Genomic DNA, 15548 nt, shown 5'->3' on the forward strand with positions numbered 1-15548 from the left:
TTGAGCAGGCAACAAGATACAAGAATAGGAAGAATTACAATCTTTAATGATGTGTATGAACAATATAAGTCTGTTAGAAGTGGCACAGAAAAAAAGGAATAAAGGAATAAAGAACAATGAAACAAAGAGAAATAAAGAGAAGGATATGTTTGTCACAAAAAATTAAACTGCATGCATGATGACATGTATTACAGGTATTTGAGCTCACGTAATGACAGATAATCAAGTCATTTTAGCCAAAAGGTAAACACCACTCTATGATGCTAATCGAACCAATCACTTGATACAAGTATTGCAAGAATGTCACTTTAAGTAAACTCTAGCCAGGAACAGGAATAATAATAACTAAAAATACACACATACAGAGGCACTTCCATGGAAATAAACAACGTCAATTATGATTTTGACAAGAAATATTTTAATTCAACGTGACAGTATGCAGCAAGCCTTCCCTAAGGACAAGATGCTTATAGAAAAGCATAGCCTAGTATACAAGCATAGCATACACTAGCAATGCAGACTGAGTGACTCTATAATCATTCATTCCCTTCCAACCTACACATGGCCAGCATACATGTACATGTAGTACATTTTAAAAAATTCTAATTAACTAGTATTGGTATGTCACATAGATGATGCATATGTGCACATGCAGAGGATGTACTACAGAATGCTATACTGTTACAAGCTATATTTAATATGCCTTATGCATAATAGCGGATATTGAAAACCACAGCAAAATTGTTGAAAGCATTTCCTTATATTATGACACTTAAAATGTATTAGAGGAACTCATTAGTAAAAGAACAGGATAAAAACAACGTAATAATAATGCTTATTAAGACTACTAAGACTATTATTAAGAGAGGAATTTGTTGCTAGTAATTTAGTACACAGAGAGATGGGAGATGTCACAGCTAAAGGGTATAACCTATAAAAGGTGTGGAATAATCCCTTACACTATTGGCAATAGTACACTCTCTGTAAATCATGTACTCTTGCTATCGGTAATGTTGCCTAACAGAATAATTATATGTTTAGTACCATCTCTCAACTAGGGACATGCCAGCCACATCACAGCTCTTGCGAAACATGACATACACAATTCAATATATACATGCACCCAAGTCAGTGTCTGGGATATACATGTACATGTAGTAGACTCCATATTTTCACGCTACAAAAAAATGTGTCCCATATGGCAAGAAAGAGCTGGGTACGTAGGGGCAAAGGATTGTTTATGAATCAACGGAATTTTCATATTTCAGGAATTATAAGATTTATTATTGTATATAGTGGCCTGACTAATGTCCTCAAGCTATAGTTCAATGAAACAAATCAAACACATTTTTACCAAATGATTATCATATCACAGAGGCTGTTAAAATAAACTGTCATAAAGTGTCATCTCTTCTTAGTGACTAAATATATGCATGTATGTACATGTGTACATACAAATAGTGTATGTACATGTACTTAAATTAAAGTGAAAATATGTTCATTATGACCATAAAATGGTCAAATGGTTAGTATAGTGGAAACTAGAGCTGATGTTATAATTTATATCACAACCTACTCCTCCTCCTCTCTCTCTCTCTTACTCTCTCCCTCTCTTTCCTTCCATTCCTGCCTCCTTTTTTCCTCCCATTAATCAAATTATTATTAAAATATTACTAAAATAAATAAAATAATGCTTGTATCACACACACACACATACTGATACAAACACTAAGAGATTGGACTGCTGCCTAATTGCCTATACTATAAGAAGTGATGCCTGGGGATAAGTGAAGGATAGAGTTAGACGGCTTGGCGTACATGTACATGTACTTGTCTTAGAGAGCTTCAAAGTGTTGCTGTATTTGCTTCAATAGCTCCTGAGACTCAATGTGATCAGGATATACTTCTAGAGACTTCTTGACAGCTTTATAGCTTTTATGAAGACAACCAATCTAAGAGAAATGGGGAACAAAATAAACAAAACTAAAATTAAATATTAATCGGAGCCACCATATGTAAATCCTAATATATGGTGTTACAATGGATATGTACATGTATCAAAGCATCCAATAAGCATATCCAGATACACACTTGTTTATCATAAATTACTCCATTGTGAGCATGCCTCTCTGCTTATTGCCCAATGGTGAAACACAACACCAGTCCAACCAATTAGCTTTGTTTATGTATCTTATAACTCAATCCTTGACTCAAAGGATTCATTTAACAGCTAAGAGTATGACAGACATGCTTGTTTCACAGAAAGGGAGAGAGAGAGAGGAGGAGGAGTGGGAGAGAAGCCAGTGTACACCTGATATACAGTGCAATAGCACAGTAACAATAGGTAGTAATTGACTATTGAGTCATTGCTTTCCAATTATCAAAATACATGTACACGCATGTACAAGAACTATATAGTCATTTATTTATTAGGAACACAAATATGAGTGTGCATTCCAACTGGTACCTAATATAGAATATGAGATATAAGCTGGTAAGTGTATGTACTGATATGGTACATTGTAGTAATTGATGACTGTACCTTCTGAGATGCCAAAGCAATGTTGTAATGAGGCTCATAAAGATGGGGAGCCAACTGTACACTGACATTGTAGCAGGCTAAAGACTGGAGGGAGGGAGAGAGAGACGGGGGAGAGAGAAAAAGAATAACAAAAAGTGTCAAATATAATTATAAATTATAATCTAAGAATCATGAGACCATTAAATATTCAGGAGGAGGACAATCAAATTAACCTTAATAATAAACTCAAAGGAGAACAAATCATTTATTGCAGCGAGTTGTACGTGTACATGTACTGCTAATACACGTACATGTACATTTAATGAACGTACATGTACATGTACGTTGAATACTGCACATGGTACATGGTGTTTGTTCTATGGCTACACACAAAGTGGTAAAAATGCATCGGATTCTTTATCAAATTATTTCATAGGCAAATTAAATCTGAAGACTTGTAAGCTACAAATTTTAATAATAATAACAAGTGCAAGCAAAAGACATCGTGACCAGTCGTAAACACAAGCTGTAAAAAGTAAATGAAATTTTAAAATAAATTGCATAGCAATTGCCCTATACCAGGGTGTCCTGAAGTTACTCCAAAATCGAGATAAAGTCCCTGTACAGGAACTTTAGCCAAATTTTGCCAGAAATGACTAGGAGAGAATTCTCAATTTTTATAATTTTTCCTGATACATATACATGTTCTTATGTCATGTAGCAAGTTAGAACCGATTCCGATCAAAATTAGATTTTTTATGAATTTTTAAAGTTCCTCAAAAAGCCATGTACTACACTGCATATTGCAGTGCTTGTCAGCTCATGAAGCTCATACTATGTGGGAAACCCTGCCCAATACATGTAACAGTGAATCCAATGAGATTATGCTATAGGGGTGAGCTCACTTTCTCTCCCTTTTTATTCTGCCATTCCAATACACCAAGGTTGTTATAAGCCTCTGCATGATTATTGTCATGAGTAATGGCCAGCTTGAAGCACTGATAGGCTAGTTTAGTATCACCAGTTCCCTAAATGAGAGGAAACAATTGAAGAGAGAGAGAGAGAGAGAAAATAAAAATGAGGACAATAGAAACCTAAAATAGTACACATGCACACATGTCCTAATTTCCTCCACAGGATTCATATCAAATAATGAAGACACTCAAGCATATATAGAGAGAGAGAGAGAGAGTGAGAGGGCGAGTTAATCAATTAGCGAAATGAGATTAGACACTATTATCAGACAAGACAAGACAGACAAAAATTTAATTATGCGAATGTGTACAAGATAGAGAGTGGATAATTAATTAGTCACTCTTATTGGTACAAGCAAGTATAGATACATGTATATATGCATGTACATGTACATGAATGCCACGAACCTAACAGCCTGGGCTAATAATTTATGTCAACACATTAAGAGATTAGCCTATTTATCTGTCTATATTTCTCCTCTCCCTCCCTCTCTCTCTCTCTCTCTCTCTCTCTCTCTCTCTCTCTCTCTCTCTCTCTCTCTCTCTCTCTCTCTCTCTAAATATCTTTTTATATTATTTATATTTCTGGTGTACATGTACAACATGAGACTCATTACAATACAATTATACACTGTAAATACACTTAAAAAGGAATGAATACACCATGTGGAGACTACAAAGAGAGACCCTTCAGTCATCATATGATGACACAATAAATAATTATAAAAATGACAACACAGCCACCGAGACACATGCCCCACACTCAATGTAATAATAAAGTCACGGACTGTAATGATTAATAATTCACAGTCACATAGACACACACATACAGACGTGTAGATCTACTGTACATGCAGAGAAGAGAAGAGCGGCTTTGCAAGAACATGGCCACACACAGCAAACAATTTTGTCATATTTTGGCTAATAACTGCACGCATAATCTATTCCCATTATTAATGCAATAATAACTATTCACAATGGATCGTTTAAAGGCCATTAGGAGAGAGAGTAAATATTTCTTAGCTAACAAATTAATACATAAAAACCTCCACTTAAGATTACTACTATAATTACTACAATTCCTAATTGTTACAAAATGAGACTAACATGTACATACATGTACATCAAGCATGTGTGTAGTTTAATGAATGCAGTGGTGGTTGGATAGCAACAGACGTACCACACTATGGACTATAATGATAACAAAACTATGGACTATTAGCAGATTATACAAAACAAAAAAATACTCAATAATACAACATGCCTACCAAATTTGTAAACAATTATTCTTAATCTAAAAAATGCCCCATATGCTATGCATTGTAATTCAAGTTTCATTTCATTTTATCTAATTTCCTCACCACTGCCAGTTGTCCTATGTTATACCATATATCGGCGAGTGTCTCCAACGACGCCAAAGAGAGAGACTTCTGGAAACAACTCAGGGAGAAGTCGTACTGCTGAGCATAATAGCAACACAAACCAAGGTTGTTGAAGAGCTCAGCATTGTACACGCCCATCTGTAGCAAACGCCTGAGAGAAAATGACAATTATATATGAAAACTCACAGCAATACTTGTACATGTACATACATGTAATAATATATAGGTAGCTTACATCCATTAAGCATTTTTTATTAATATTTTAATATTTTATAGTTAAAAGCAATGTGTACTAGCCTATAGTAGCTGAGGGCTATCTCTGGCTGATCGGAATAAAAGTAGTTAGTGGCAATGCAAGCAATGGCCTCAACACAAGTGCTGTCAGATTGAAGGGCCTCTCTATAATGCTGTATAGACTGATCAGTGTCACTTAAACCCTGTAAGAGGAGAGAGAGAGAGAGGGAGGGAGAGGGAGAGAGAGGGAGTGAGAGGGAGAGAGAGGGAGAGAGAGAGGGGGGAGAGGGGGAGGGAGAGAGTATTAGTGCAAGTACAAATAAAAGCATCATCTACATGTGTGTTTACTCTCAACTCATTACTATTAAGATGACGTGTAGACATGCAATTAATGCAAAGCCAATAATGAATAGAATTAAGTCCATGATCTCTTACTTCATATATTCTTGCCATTCCAATGAGTAAACTCGTGTCTTTAGGAAACTTCTCCAATCCCTAGAGAAAGAGAGTAAAAGAACAGAAGGAAGATAAAGTAAGAAAGAGGGAGAGACAAGGAATTAACAGACAAACAAATCAATCAATAAAAAGAGGATCCGATCAAAACAAGTTTGTAACCATCAATTGGAGACAATTAGCGAAACAGCTGGGAAAGAATGCAGAGCGTAATTATTTTAAAAATTATAGTCAATAATTGAAAGGCTGGCACATTGGATGGATGCATGTACTGGCGGAGCAGTAAACAGACATTATTGAATCAGTTGAATATTCAAAATATCTACACACAATCATCACACATGTGCAGTATAGCTCCATAAGTATAATCATGAACTACAGTATCCACTGTACATGTATAGACACATCATGCAGTGATCGAATGATTGAGTTATACTAAATTGCTAACACATGACTTCATTACTGTTGAGCAACACTATTTCATTGTTAATAAGGAAAAGTGTTCTCTCTGTGTTTAATTTGACTAACTTCCAAGTTAGGCTACAAGCATATGTACATGTCCTATCAAGCATGTCCTATCATTTCTTCACTAAGCTTCCATATCCCGCTCTTACTTTTCTGTAATACTCCAGTGCCTTTAGAGGTTGATCCAGTTTAATGTACAGCTTGCAAAGGTAGAGGTACATGTCAATGCAATGGAAGTATTCAGTGGTTCCTTTGGTGATGGGGTGAGGGACTTTATTGCTCCTAAGAGCCGAGAGATACTGTCCCTCTGCATCTCTGTACAGCCCCAGTCTATAGTAGCACTTCCCTAGCTGGACTTTCCACCACCAGTCCTCAAATCTACATGATTCTGTAGCATGTGCTGCCAACTGTAAAGCCTGGGGAGCGGTGAGGGAGAATACAGTGATATTCAATGCATGTCTCCCACTCTTCATTCTCTTCATCTTTCTTGGAATAACCTCTTACTCACTTCCTCCATAACATTCCCTCTCTGTCACCTTTCCTCCCTCTTTCTGCTTGAGTGACTCTCATTCTTCTCTCTCTCCCTCTTTCTCCCCCTCTCTCCCTCTTTCTTCCCCTCTCTCCCTCCCTCCCTCCCTCTCTCCCTCCCTCTCTCTCTCCCCCCTTTCTCTCCCCTCCTCTCTCTCTCACACACAAACACACAATGCTTACACTTCTAAAATTACTCTCATGATGAAATAGATACTCAAACAATACCTAACAGAGAAAATGTAGCAATAAAATGAAGCAAATGAAGTAGTTATTTCCTTATAAACTCACTTTAGCCAGTGCTGGTTTCTGAGCATAAGTTGCCAAGTTCAGTTTCGTTACATCAATGAAAGACCCACCTGGTTCAGTTAGCATTGACGCCTAACAATAATACAGAACATGCACATCTAAAAACCATAATGAAAAATCTGCTTTAAAATAACAAAAAAAGTAATTTCTAAATCGACCACATTGTATGTTTACTATAATTTCAAACATTAGCTACACGTCCTTGTTAATTATAAAAAGTAGCAAAGATACGGTGATTGACCAAAAGGGCATGTTCCCTAACTTCCCTTCCCTTGAGTTTGTGTGTGGCCTACATTGGAGGCACATTTTTCCGACGGACAAATCGATACATGTATGGATGTACTATAAATGGACAAAATACTTAAATTACTAAATTAATTATCGGTGAGCAATAATAATGATATCAAGTAACAGCGACATTACCATATGTCATGTATACATGTATTTCATAATAATAGCATGCTCAGTTTAGCAGGGAATGCAACGTAACAATTATACAATGACACATGTAACATGCGCGTAATTATACGCATTTATGCATGCATGTGCATGTATCATGTACATGTACACTCATAACTTAATGCCATATGACTACAAAATTAGCAGCTGCAAGCAAAGATGCTCGCACAAACGTAATAACATAGAGAATTGGATTGAGAGTCCATTAGATACTGTGCATATCATACAAGAGCTAATTGAATCAGTCAGAGCAGAAATATCTTTAACATCTCAATTTAAGTTGTACTAGTGTAAACACATAAATGACAATAGATAGGTGAAAGAAAGATTTAAGTTACAAAGGCAAATATTGACCATTTTTGATAAATCGACATTTTAAATTATATATCATGTACTATATTATATAGTAAAGAGATTTTGATCCAATTTTGAGCAACTTTATAAATTCATAAAAAATCCAATCTTGATAGGAATCAGCTCAAACTTGCTAAACAACATAAGAACATGTATATGTATCAGGAAAAACTATAAAAATAGAGAATTCTCTCCTAGTCATTTTTGATGAAATTTGGCCAAAGACACTGTACTATAGTACAGGGACTTTGGCCTGATTTTGGAGCAACTTTAAAAATTCATAAAAAAATCCAATTTTAATAGCAATCCCCTAAAACTACTACACAATACATGCATCACTTACTGTTCCAAGTCGAATAAATCTTCCAGAAGAACTGGTAATTGGCCTATTACATCACATGAGAGTCACATGATGAGATTCAAGTAAGGACCAAGTAATAGCATACCTTGCAGTCTGAGCTGTCCGTGGAGCTTTGATTGCTTGCTCTAACGAGGTACCTCCTCCTCCCATTTGAGTACCAGGACGGAGGAAACCAGAGACTGGCCGACCCACTTGAGATACAGGCCTAGAGGAGAATTAGTGAAAAGTATTACGAATAGTTTAACGAATAGTTTTGTTACCTCACTCCTTGGCTGGTCCCAATTCTTCCAGTAGCTACAGCAGTGGGTTGACGCAGTGATGTACCAGGTCCTAGGGGGTATAAAAGAAAGAGACATTGAAAACTTGTACTTGCTTTTAATTTGAGATTAAAAATTTAAAAAATATGCATGGGCTACTATCATTATGTAAGTATTTCCCTTAAAAATGGTAAAATCTTTAATCTTTATACTATTATAAATATGCTATAAATAAACTAGAAAGGTATTATATAATTATGCATAAATCAGCTTCAGAAAAAATCAAAATGGACATTGGGCATTCATGCAAAATTAATAGCATCAAACCACACCCACTTGCGACATCGGCAATCTTGTTATCGTCCATCGTGAGTTCAGCAATGCCCTCATCCTCCACTTCAGTCTCGTCAATGTAAGTCTGCTCCGTTAGTGAGCGGACCTTCAAAAACCACACAGCCTGAGGGGGAGGTAAGAATTAAAATCAATAATAATTATTTTTATTCTTCGTTTTAAAATAGAGTTTGAGGTGTTCTGATTTCTTTCACCTGGTCCCGTGGGTTCTTCTCCAGTAATTGGTTACAAATGTCAAGACAGTCTCCAAATCTTCTGTGTCTAAATAATGTAAGAGCCATAAATAACGGATCCACTCCACTTTGAAAGTTCCCTCCTTCACGCCTCGCCGCCATTTTGTTTTAATTAACTACTTATTAATTAGACACACCCAACAACTCACGCCCACGTTTAATTATCAACAATAAATAATTATTATTTTTATCATTAAAAAAATGTTTTATGGCATTTTGTCCCATTTGAAGGTGTCCTGCGCTTTATCGACAATCATTTCAGCAATGGCTAGACTTGAAGTAGCTGCTGGTGATGGAGCGTTCCTCACATGAAGCATGTTGCTACCAATCTCGCTTGTCCCTTGGTCAAAAATAAAATCCTCGATGAGATTACCGTCTCTGTCCATTGCTTGAGCCCTAACACCAGCTGGGCCTCTAAAATTAACAACAAAGAATAGCTTTTTTAAATTGCAAAACAATAGTTTTGCTATAAACCTTTGTATGTCCGAGGATTTGATTTCAGGTACATACTTCTGAAGTTCCTTTACTTGAGCTGTCAATATAGCACCTTTGAAGACTTCCTGAGCGCCATATTTAAAATTCTTAGCTATTAATTTACGTAGTCCCCTAATGATCATAATTAGACTATTATAGGCATCTATATATAATTTATTTTTGATACCTAAATCTCATAGACTCTTGAAAGTCTTTGAAACTAAAGTCAGTGAATTTATATCCTTCCCTTGCAAATGCAAGTATGGCGTTAGGTCCCAGCCATATCGTCCCATCCATTCTTGGCGTAAAGTGAACACCGAGGAAGGGAAACTGTGGATCAGGCACCTATGTCAAATAAAAAAGAAAATAAAATACTTAATAATACTGGTAATGCATGAATGCAAAGTCAAATACATGATAAGCAAAATGCTACTAAGAGACCAAGAAAATGATAGATCAGAGAAAGACTATGCTATACAAAAAACTCTCCCTCTTTCCCTCTCTTTCACTTGTCTCTCGTACAGGATAAATATTCCCGTTGACAAGGTAGCTTTTGTCAGACTTGAGTACAAGGTATTCTCCTCTAAAAGGGACGATGGCTGGCTCACTGCTACACCCTGACATTCTTGCCATACGATCAGAGAACAATCCTGCACACGTGATGACATTGTGAGCTGATAAAGTTGGCTACAAAAAAAAGAGAGAAATAATGCAAGCAGTGGTATTTGTTGCATACTCTTCCATAGCATTGAACCCCCACGCTATCTTTACCAGACCCTGTGCAAAAATTAGAATTAATTCAGAACCATTGGGAACTTACCGTCACTGTTTTGCTTTACAAACCCAGTCACCTTTGAATTAAAAGTTAAGATTAATAATTTCCAAGAAATATTTTACCTCAAATCCGGTATAAATTGTACCTTTTCTTTCTTTAATTTCTTCAGCATAAGACTCAGTTACTTTAGTATAGTCGACAATACCAGTGTTAGGGGAATGAATAGCCATCACGCCCTTCACAAAATACAACGTAACGTTTTGAGCTTTTTAAAATCCATCGCTATACCTTACAGTATGGTTCTATCTGTCTCAGTTCCTTTGGGCCGATGAGTTTCAAGTCTCTAACCCCATTTGTTAAACCTCTCTCGTAAAGGTTCTTAAGTCTGGGTATCTCGTTTTCATTCACAGCCACAATGACCTACAGAGCCAAATAGCCACATACACACACACACACAATCGACCAGTTACAAGGCATTACTGACCTTCCCTGCTCTCTTGTAGGGTATGTTCCTCTTGTCACAGTACTGGTACATTAGATCAGCTCCTCTTACACACAGCTTAGCTTTCAGTGTACCAGGAGTATAATATATACCAGTGTGTATAACACCACTATTATGACCGGACTGATGCATTCCTTTAAGGAAACAAATAACTATCAAGTCGAGGGAAATTTTCTTCTATTACCAATTTCTCTTTCCTTCTCAAGTACAGCAATCTTCTTCTCTGGATATCTTAATAATATCTCCCTTGCTGTAGCTAGGCCCACAATACCTCCACCAATTACCATAATGTCGTAATTAGACTCATAGCTGCTCATTGTACACCTAATAAACAAAATACCCAAAGGATTAGGCATATAAGCACTTAAGAGTAGCTCACTTGTACAATGGACAATGCTTTAGAGCTTGCTTTGAAGGTGCAAACAACCGGCCCAATCTTAAGGCAGCCATTTTAGGCTGATGCAAACAATGAATCTACTTCTAGAGATTAGTTTGTTTGCAAATTCACAAGTAGCACCCTGGAGCCATATTTACAGGAAGGAGGAGCTTGATTTAGCTTTTAATAATAATTATATTATTGATACAATAAAAATTAATGCTGAGATAAAATTTCAAATAGGGCATTAGCAATATTCTATTATATATAAAGTAGCAATGTCAAAGCTTGTATGCTGTAAGGCCACACTGTGTGCTTACAATAAGCATGTAATCCTCTTCTTTGTTCAATGATGGTAATAATCCGACAGGTGAGCATTCGTCTGGCGTTGAGATCTTCCATAGCAATGCTCCAGTTGCTTTTATACCAATCTCAATGCCAGCCAGTCCAGTCTCTTCTGTGCCATTGCTCGTTAAACCAGTAAATCCAAAAACTACGTACATAGTTGAAAAAGGTGGACGGTCATCTTGCTTTGAAGCTGGAAGATCCAATTCGAAAGACATTAGATCACTAGTTAACTGGACTCTAGTTAGGGGGCTGAAAATGCTGTCCAGATTAATCTTTCCAAGTAATGCATTATTAGATGCATTTGTAACATCAATAGTAGTAACTGGTGCAGCAGATTCAGAAGACACTGTTGCCATGAGAAAGAAATCTTGAACACTAAAAGGATCACGCTCCTTCTTAAACTGCCTTGTTGTAAGATAGTTAAGACTACTAGTGCTTACTAGTAGGTTATAAGATGCATCACTATAAAACTTCTCCAGGGATGTCTTCCCTTGATCCAGTATACCCAGGACTAAATATCGATCATATCCTCCAGGTGCATTATTGAAGTTTAGCCCTAAAACAACTAACGCTTCATCAAGTACAGTGACATGGCCAACTGGTCTTATTCCTAATGCACTGTCAGACCCTTTGATGGATGGTGGGGGCATTAGAGTGCAGTCTTTATAGTTCCCTTCAAGTGTTGGAAGGTAACCAGTAATTGTTTTTATTGATGTCCATGCCACTCTGATCCTGTCAACTTGAGCATCTGTAATGTCTATAGCATAGAGGCGGAGGTAGAACTCTTTATTTGTTGTATCGTTGATATTGTGTGGCCAGAATGCAGTAGGTAAGTACATCCTCTCTCCTACTATAGCTGGAGTCGCTAGTGGAACGAATGTTCCTTGCATTGAATTGTATGTACCATTGAGCCAGACACTAGCCCATGGTATACCATCTGTCAGAATGCAAAAGTAAAAGGAGCAAATTAGTGCAATATTTCAAAACTTACTAGTATCAGTAGCAGCAATGAATCCACACTTGTATATCATAATGAAGAAGCCGTTGTCTGTAATTACAAAATCAAAAAGCCCTCCTTCCTCGGGGAAGAGGTAAATGGGCCTGCCCAATGGGGCACCATATGAAGAGTATGCCATTAGATAGTGACCGTCACTTGCAATCACTTTACCAGACACATCTACCAAAGGGAGTGGAATCCCTGGACTCAGTGAGCTGCAACCCCATTCATATACCCCATCAGCATGCACTCCAAGACAGCCCTTGCTGTATTAAAGAGTAAAATAATTAAACTAATGTGCTGACTAAGGTAGCTTACTCATCTGGATTTGTCTTTATGTCGTCCAAAGGGCAAACAATATTGCCTCCATTAGCAACGCAGCCTTTGGTGGAGAGCTTCTCTGAAGTTTTCCTATGCCAGATCTGTTTTGGTTGCTGTATGAGGCTAAGAGATTGCTGTGTGCAATAGCAGCGACTTGGAGAGCAGCCAGACAATGGACATTCACCTTCAGATGCATATAGCGAGCTATTGGAGACTGCAAAGACTTGCAGCAGAAGCAAGAGAAACAAGCAAACTGATGACATGTTGTTACTTGTTGGACCCCGCCCACGCCCCACAGAACATGTGACAGTTAGTGTGACCTTCTTTTACAGGTGCTAGACTAATTCGGCCATTGGCATTGCCTTTTGTCACTTTTGTGTTATCAGCAATCTCCTTTGTCTTTCATTATGAAGGTTAGGGTTGCTACAATCTTAGAATTATTGTCTTATTTTCATTCCATTTTTTAGTTTGCCATCGTTTTGACTTTCCTTTTCTTGGGACAGTCATTTGCAGCTGCTCCCACTCACCATTTTGCGAACAAGAAACTCCTTCACTTGAGCCACAGCCCGCAGCCCACTGCAGACTATAGATTGTGTGGTGCGTGTATAGAATTTGCTGAGCAATTCATCAACCAGCTCTTGAATATCATACTAAGTCAGTTTTAAAATCAAGTTGACCTTTCCATTTTATTTTTAATTTACAATTAGATGCTGGTGTTGTTGGAGGTTGTGCTGAATTATGTGGAATGTTACCAGCTAGCAATACAGAGAAGGAAGTCTGTGCTATACTCTGTGACATTGTTGGCATCAGAGAATTCATTAAGATTATCGAGGAGTGAGTATAATAAATTGATCAAATTTATTTTCTAATTTAAATTGCTGCTGTCGTTGTTAGAGCTGATCTTGATCCCATTTACTATTGCGAGCTACTGACTGTCTGCGAGATCAAAGATGACGGTGATGCTACCATTACTAACTTGACTGTCATCCCAAACAAAGTTGTTAAAGGTATTTGTCTAATTATTATTATTATTATTATTAGTTGTTTGGATGCTACAGGTAGTACTTTTGAGATCTCCTTCTCATTCATAACAAAGAATGGAACTGGGACTGGAGAAATGGCTCTTGAAATTCGTACTCAAGATGGCATCCCCCTGGGTTAGTGTGAAATAAATGTATTAATTTATTTTTGATATTAGTTGTTAAAAAATTGTAGCTGCCACTTGTTTGTTTTAATTTGTGATGGTATCCACTTAAACTTTTATAGTTCGGAGAAAATATTTGCTATGGTTGGTCTTTTTTAAATAGGAGAAAATACAATATTGAAGCCGGTACCAGCTGGTCAAACAGTCAATGGTGGTGGTAAAGTTACAGCTGCTCCTGATCCTAACTGTGATCCAACACAGAACATGTGTGAGATGTGGTTGCCTGGAAATTACAGTGTTATTCTTGGTGAGAAAAGGCTCATTCCTTGGTTGCATATACATGTATTACTACCTTGGTTGCGTACATATTACCATAACCTCTCATTTTCTCCTTTCTCTGTCTTTTCTATACATTAGCCGTTTGCAATGGTGAGTGTGGCAGTAAGCACCCACATAGTCAAGTATATGACGAGAAGACAACTGACTTCAATGTTGTTGAGAACTAGATGTGCTACAATGGTAGCACTACCTTACTTAAGCTGAAGACAATTTGTTTACCCACTTTTGTTGAACGTTGTTGCTTTTGTTGATCCCTTTTGTCTTATATTTTAAGTAATTTGAGATGCATATGGTCCATTTATTATGCTAGCATTCTTTCTGCTGTGCAATGTATTTTTGTCATTTAGAGCAGAATTTCATGTTTCGTGAGCTGTCAAGCACTACAATAGACATGGACCAAAGACCCTGTACTATAGTACAGGGACTTCAGCCCAATTTTTGAGTAACTTTAAAAACCCAATTTTGATCGGAGTCAGCTCAAAATTTCCATACAGCACAAGAGCATATATAAGTTGAGCTGAGAACAGCTAATTTAACATAATGTTAATTTTCTAGTGAACTACAGTAAAATATAATATCAAATTGCTAGCCAGGTCCTTGAATGATGAACACTCGTAAGATGAATTGAGTGTCTTTTCTAGGAAAGTAATTAAACCGATACTTGGAAATATAAATTGACAAGTTGCATAACAGGAAACTAAGCTCTAGCTTTCTATATAAACACACTGACAATTCTTTAAGATCATCTGAAGCAATCTTTAGATCTTTATAGAAATGAAGATTTTTGTTTCTCTTCTCTTTTGCATAGCTAGTGCATTGGCCTTCAAGGGAAAGTACACGTAAGTGCATTGTCAATAATTTATCATAAATTAATAATTGCCATTTCTGTATTCTCATTAGAGAATGGCCAGTGTCTCTTGACATGTCTTGTGAACCGTCTTCCTCTGATGTTGATTGCACCTTTGATTTCGTCAATGTTGCTGGTGAAGATTATTATCTTCTCATGCGTAACACTCCTCTTGAGGGACTCCTCTCTCCATTCATTGCTGTCTATCACAAAGGACGTAGGCTGGAATACGAAGGAAAGCTCATTCATCGTCGCCCTCCAACAAAGGACGAGTATATCCTCCTCAAGGCAGGTGAAAAGGTTTCTGCAACAGTTCACATCAATGATGTGTTCACTTTAATCCATGATGGTGGGTACACTATAGAGTACATCAAACCACTGATGGTACTCCAAGAAGAGATTAAAATGCCAACAGAAGTAAAGATTAACAGTGCTACTTACATATACTTGGATAACGCTCGTAAAGTCTCCCTTCCACGTAAAGAAGTTGGACTTCGTTCTAAAGGTTCTGTCACTATTGAGTCCTGCACTACTGCTAGCTTCA

At 37.1% G+C, this 15548-nt stretch overlaps 5 protein-coding genes across 5 annotated transcripts in view; 2 read left to right on the plus strand and 3 right to left on the minus strand.

Moving 5' to 3' along the window:
• Window positions 1–1670: 1670 nt before the first annotated feature.
• Window positions 1671–9009, minus strand: LOC100634426 (tetratricopeptide repeat protein 8-like). Its single transcript, XM_003383774.3, has 14 exons — window positions 8843–9009; window positions 8634–8754; window positions 8301–8370; window positions 8126–8245; window positions 8023–8065; window positions 6849–6938; window positions 6741–6785; window positions 6179–6445; window positions 5547–5606; window positions 5175–5314; window positions 4857–5028; window positions 3427–3549; window positions 2543–2626; window positions 1671–1952 (listed from the first exon to the last, which is right to left on the minus strand). The coding sequence occupies exons 1-14, from the start codon at window positions 8981–8983 to the stop codon at window positions 1836–1838; spliced, it is 1593 nt and encodes a 530-aa protein (XP_003383822.3). The 5' UTR covers window positions 8984–9009; the 3' UTR covers window positions 1671–1835.
• Window positions 9010–9037: 28 nt separating this feature from the next.
• LOC100634553 (L-2-hydroxyglutarate dehydrogenase, mitochondrial-like) lies at window positions 9038–11167 on the minus strand. Its single transcript, XM_020008713.1, has 11 exons — window positions 11012–11167; window positions 10817–10956; window positions 10615–10766; window positions 10419–10550; window positions 10253–10366; window positions 10176–10206; window positions 10092–10132; window positions 9878–10042; window positions 9543–9700; window positions 9356–9487; window positions 9038–9295 (listed from the first exon to the last, which is right to left on the minus strand). Exons 1-11 carry the CDS (start codon window positions 11080–11082, stop codon window positions 9088–9090), a joined length of 1344 nt encoding a protein of 447 aa, XP_019864272.1. The 5' UTR covers window positions 11083–11167; the 3' UTR covers window positions 9038–9087.
• A 61-nt stretch (window positions 11168–11228) lies between these two features.
• LOC100634676 (uncharacterized) lies at window positions 11229–12954 on the minus strand. Its single transcript, XM_003383776.2, has 3 exons — window positions 12672–12954; window positions 12348–12619; window positions 11229–12293 (listed from the first exon to the last, which is right to left on the minus strand). Exons 1-3 carry the CDS (start codon window positions 12935–12937, stop codon window positions 11290–11292), a joined length of 1542 nt encoding a protein of 513 aa, XP_003383824.1. The 5' UTR covers window positions 12938–12954; the 3' UTR covers window positions 11229–11289.
• A 35-nt stretch (window positions 12955–12989) lies between these two features.
• LOC100637993 (countin-3-like) lies at window positions 12990–14445 on the plus strand. Its single transcript, XM_003383717.3, has 7 exons — window positions 12990–13087; window positions 13142–13328; window positions 13382–13508; window positions 13569–13681; window positions 13733–13831; window positions 13982–14125; window positions 14236–14445. The coding sequence occupies exons 1-7, from the start codon at window positions 13082–13084 to the stop codon at window positions 14322–14324; spliced, it is 765 nt and encodes a 254-aa protein (XP_003383765.1). The 5' UTR covers window positions 12990–13081; the 3' UTR covers window positions 14325–14445.
• Window positions 14446–14886: 441 nt separating this feature from the next.
• The window catches only part of LOC100634800 (uncharacterized), a 3641-nt gene continuing 2979 nt past the window's right edge, over window positions 14887–15548 (plus strand). The window contains exons 1-2 of the mRNA XM_020008692.1: window positions 14887–14996; window positions 15058–15542. Coding sequence (XP_019864251.1) covers window positions 14932–14996; window positions 15058–15542 — 550 coding nt within the window. The 5' untranslated portion in view covers window positions 14887–14931. The remainder of the gene's footprint in view (window positions 14997–15057; window positions 15543–15548) is intronic.

This window comes from Amphimedon queenslandica, unplaced genomic scaffold (genome assembly GCF_000090795.2).
Source record: "Amphimedon queenslandica unplaced genomic scaffold, v1.1 AMPQUscaffold_13507, whole genome shotgun sequence".
Classification (NCBI taxonomy): Eukaryota; Metazoa; Porifera; class Demospongiae; order Haplosclerida; family Niphatidae; genus Amphimedon; species Amphimedon queenslandica.

Bases quoted from the DNA above. Each gene is read 5' to 3' on its own strand.
- LOC100634426 (XM_003383774.3), bottom strand. From the start codon at position 8,983: ATGGCGGCGAGGCGTGAAGGAGGGAACTTTCAAAGTGGAGTGGATCCG. The intron at 3,550-4,856 runs GTGAGGAAATTA...CCTCTCATTTAG, and splicing joins ACATAGGACAACTGGCAGTG to GGAACTGGTGATACTAAACT. The intron at 1,953-2,542 runs GTACAGTCATCA...CATTTCTCTTAG, and splicing joins TTGCTTTGGCATCTCAGAAG to ATTGGTTGTCTTCATAAAAG.
- LOC100634553 (XM_020008713.1), bottom strand. From the start codon at position 11,082: ATGGCTGCCTTAAGATTGGGCCGGTTGTTTGCACCTTCAAAGCAAGCT. The intron at 10,367-10,418 runs GTATAGCGATGG...TATTTTGTGAAG, and splicing joins AGATAGAACCATACTGTAAG to GGCGTGATGGCTATTCATTC. The intron at 9,701-9,877 runs GTACGAGAGACA...TATTTGACATAG, and splicing joins TCAACGGGAATATTTATCCT to GTGCCTGATCCACAGTTTCC.
- LOC100634676 (XM_003383776.2), bottom strand. From the start codon at position 12,937: ATGTCATCAGTTTGCTTGTTTCTCTTGCTTCTGCTGCAAGTCTTTGCA. The intron at 12,620-12,671 runs GTAAGCTACCTT...TCTTTAATACAG, and splicing joins ATAAAGACAAATCCAGATGA to CAAGGGCTGTCTTGGAGTGC. The intron at 12,294-12,347 runs GTAAGTTTTGAA...GCATTCTGACAG, and splicing joins CATTGCTGCTACTGATACTA to ATGGTATACCATGGGCTAGT.
- LOC100637993 (XM_003383717.3), top strand. The intron at 13,509-13,568 runs GTGAGTATAATA...TGTCGTTGTTAG, and splicing joins TTCATTAAGATTATCGAGGA to AGCTGATCTTGATCCCATTT. The intron at 14,126-14,235 runs GTGAGAAAAGGC...TCTATACATTAG, and splicing joins AAATTACAGTGTTATTCTTG to CCGTTTGCAATGGTGAGTGT.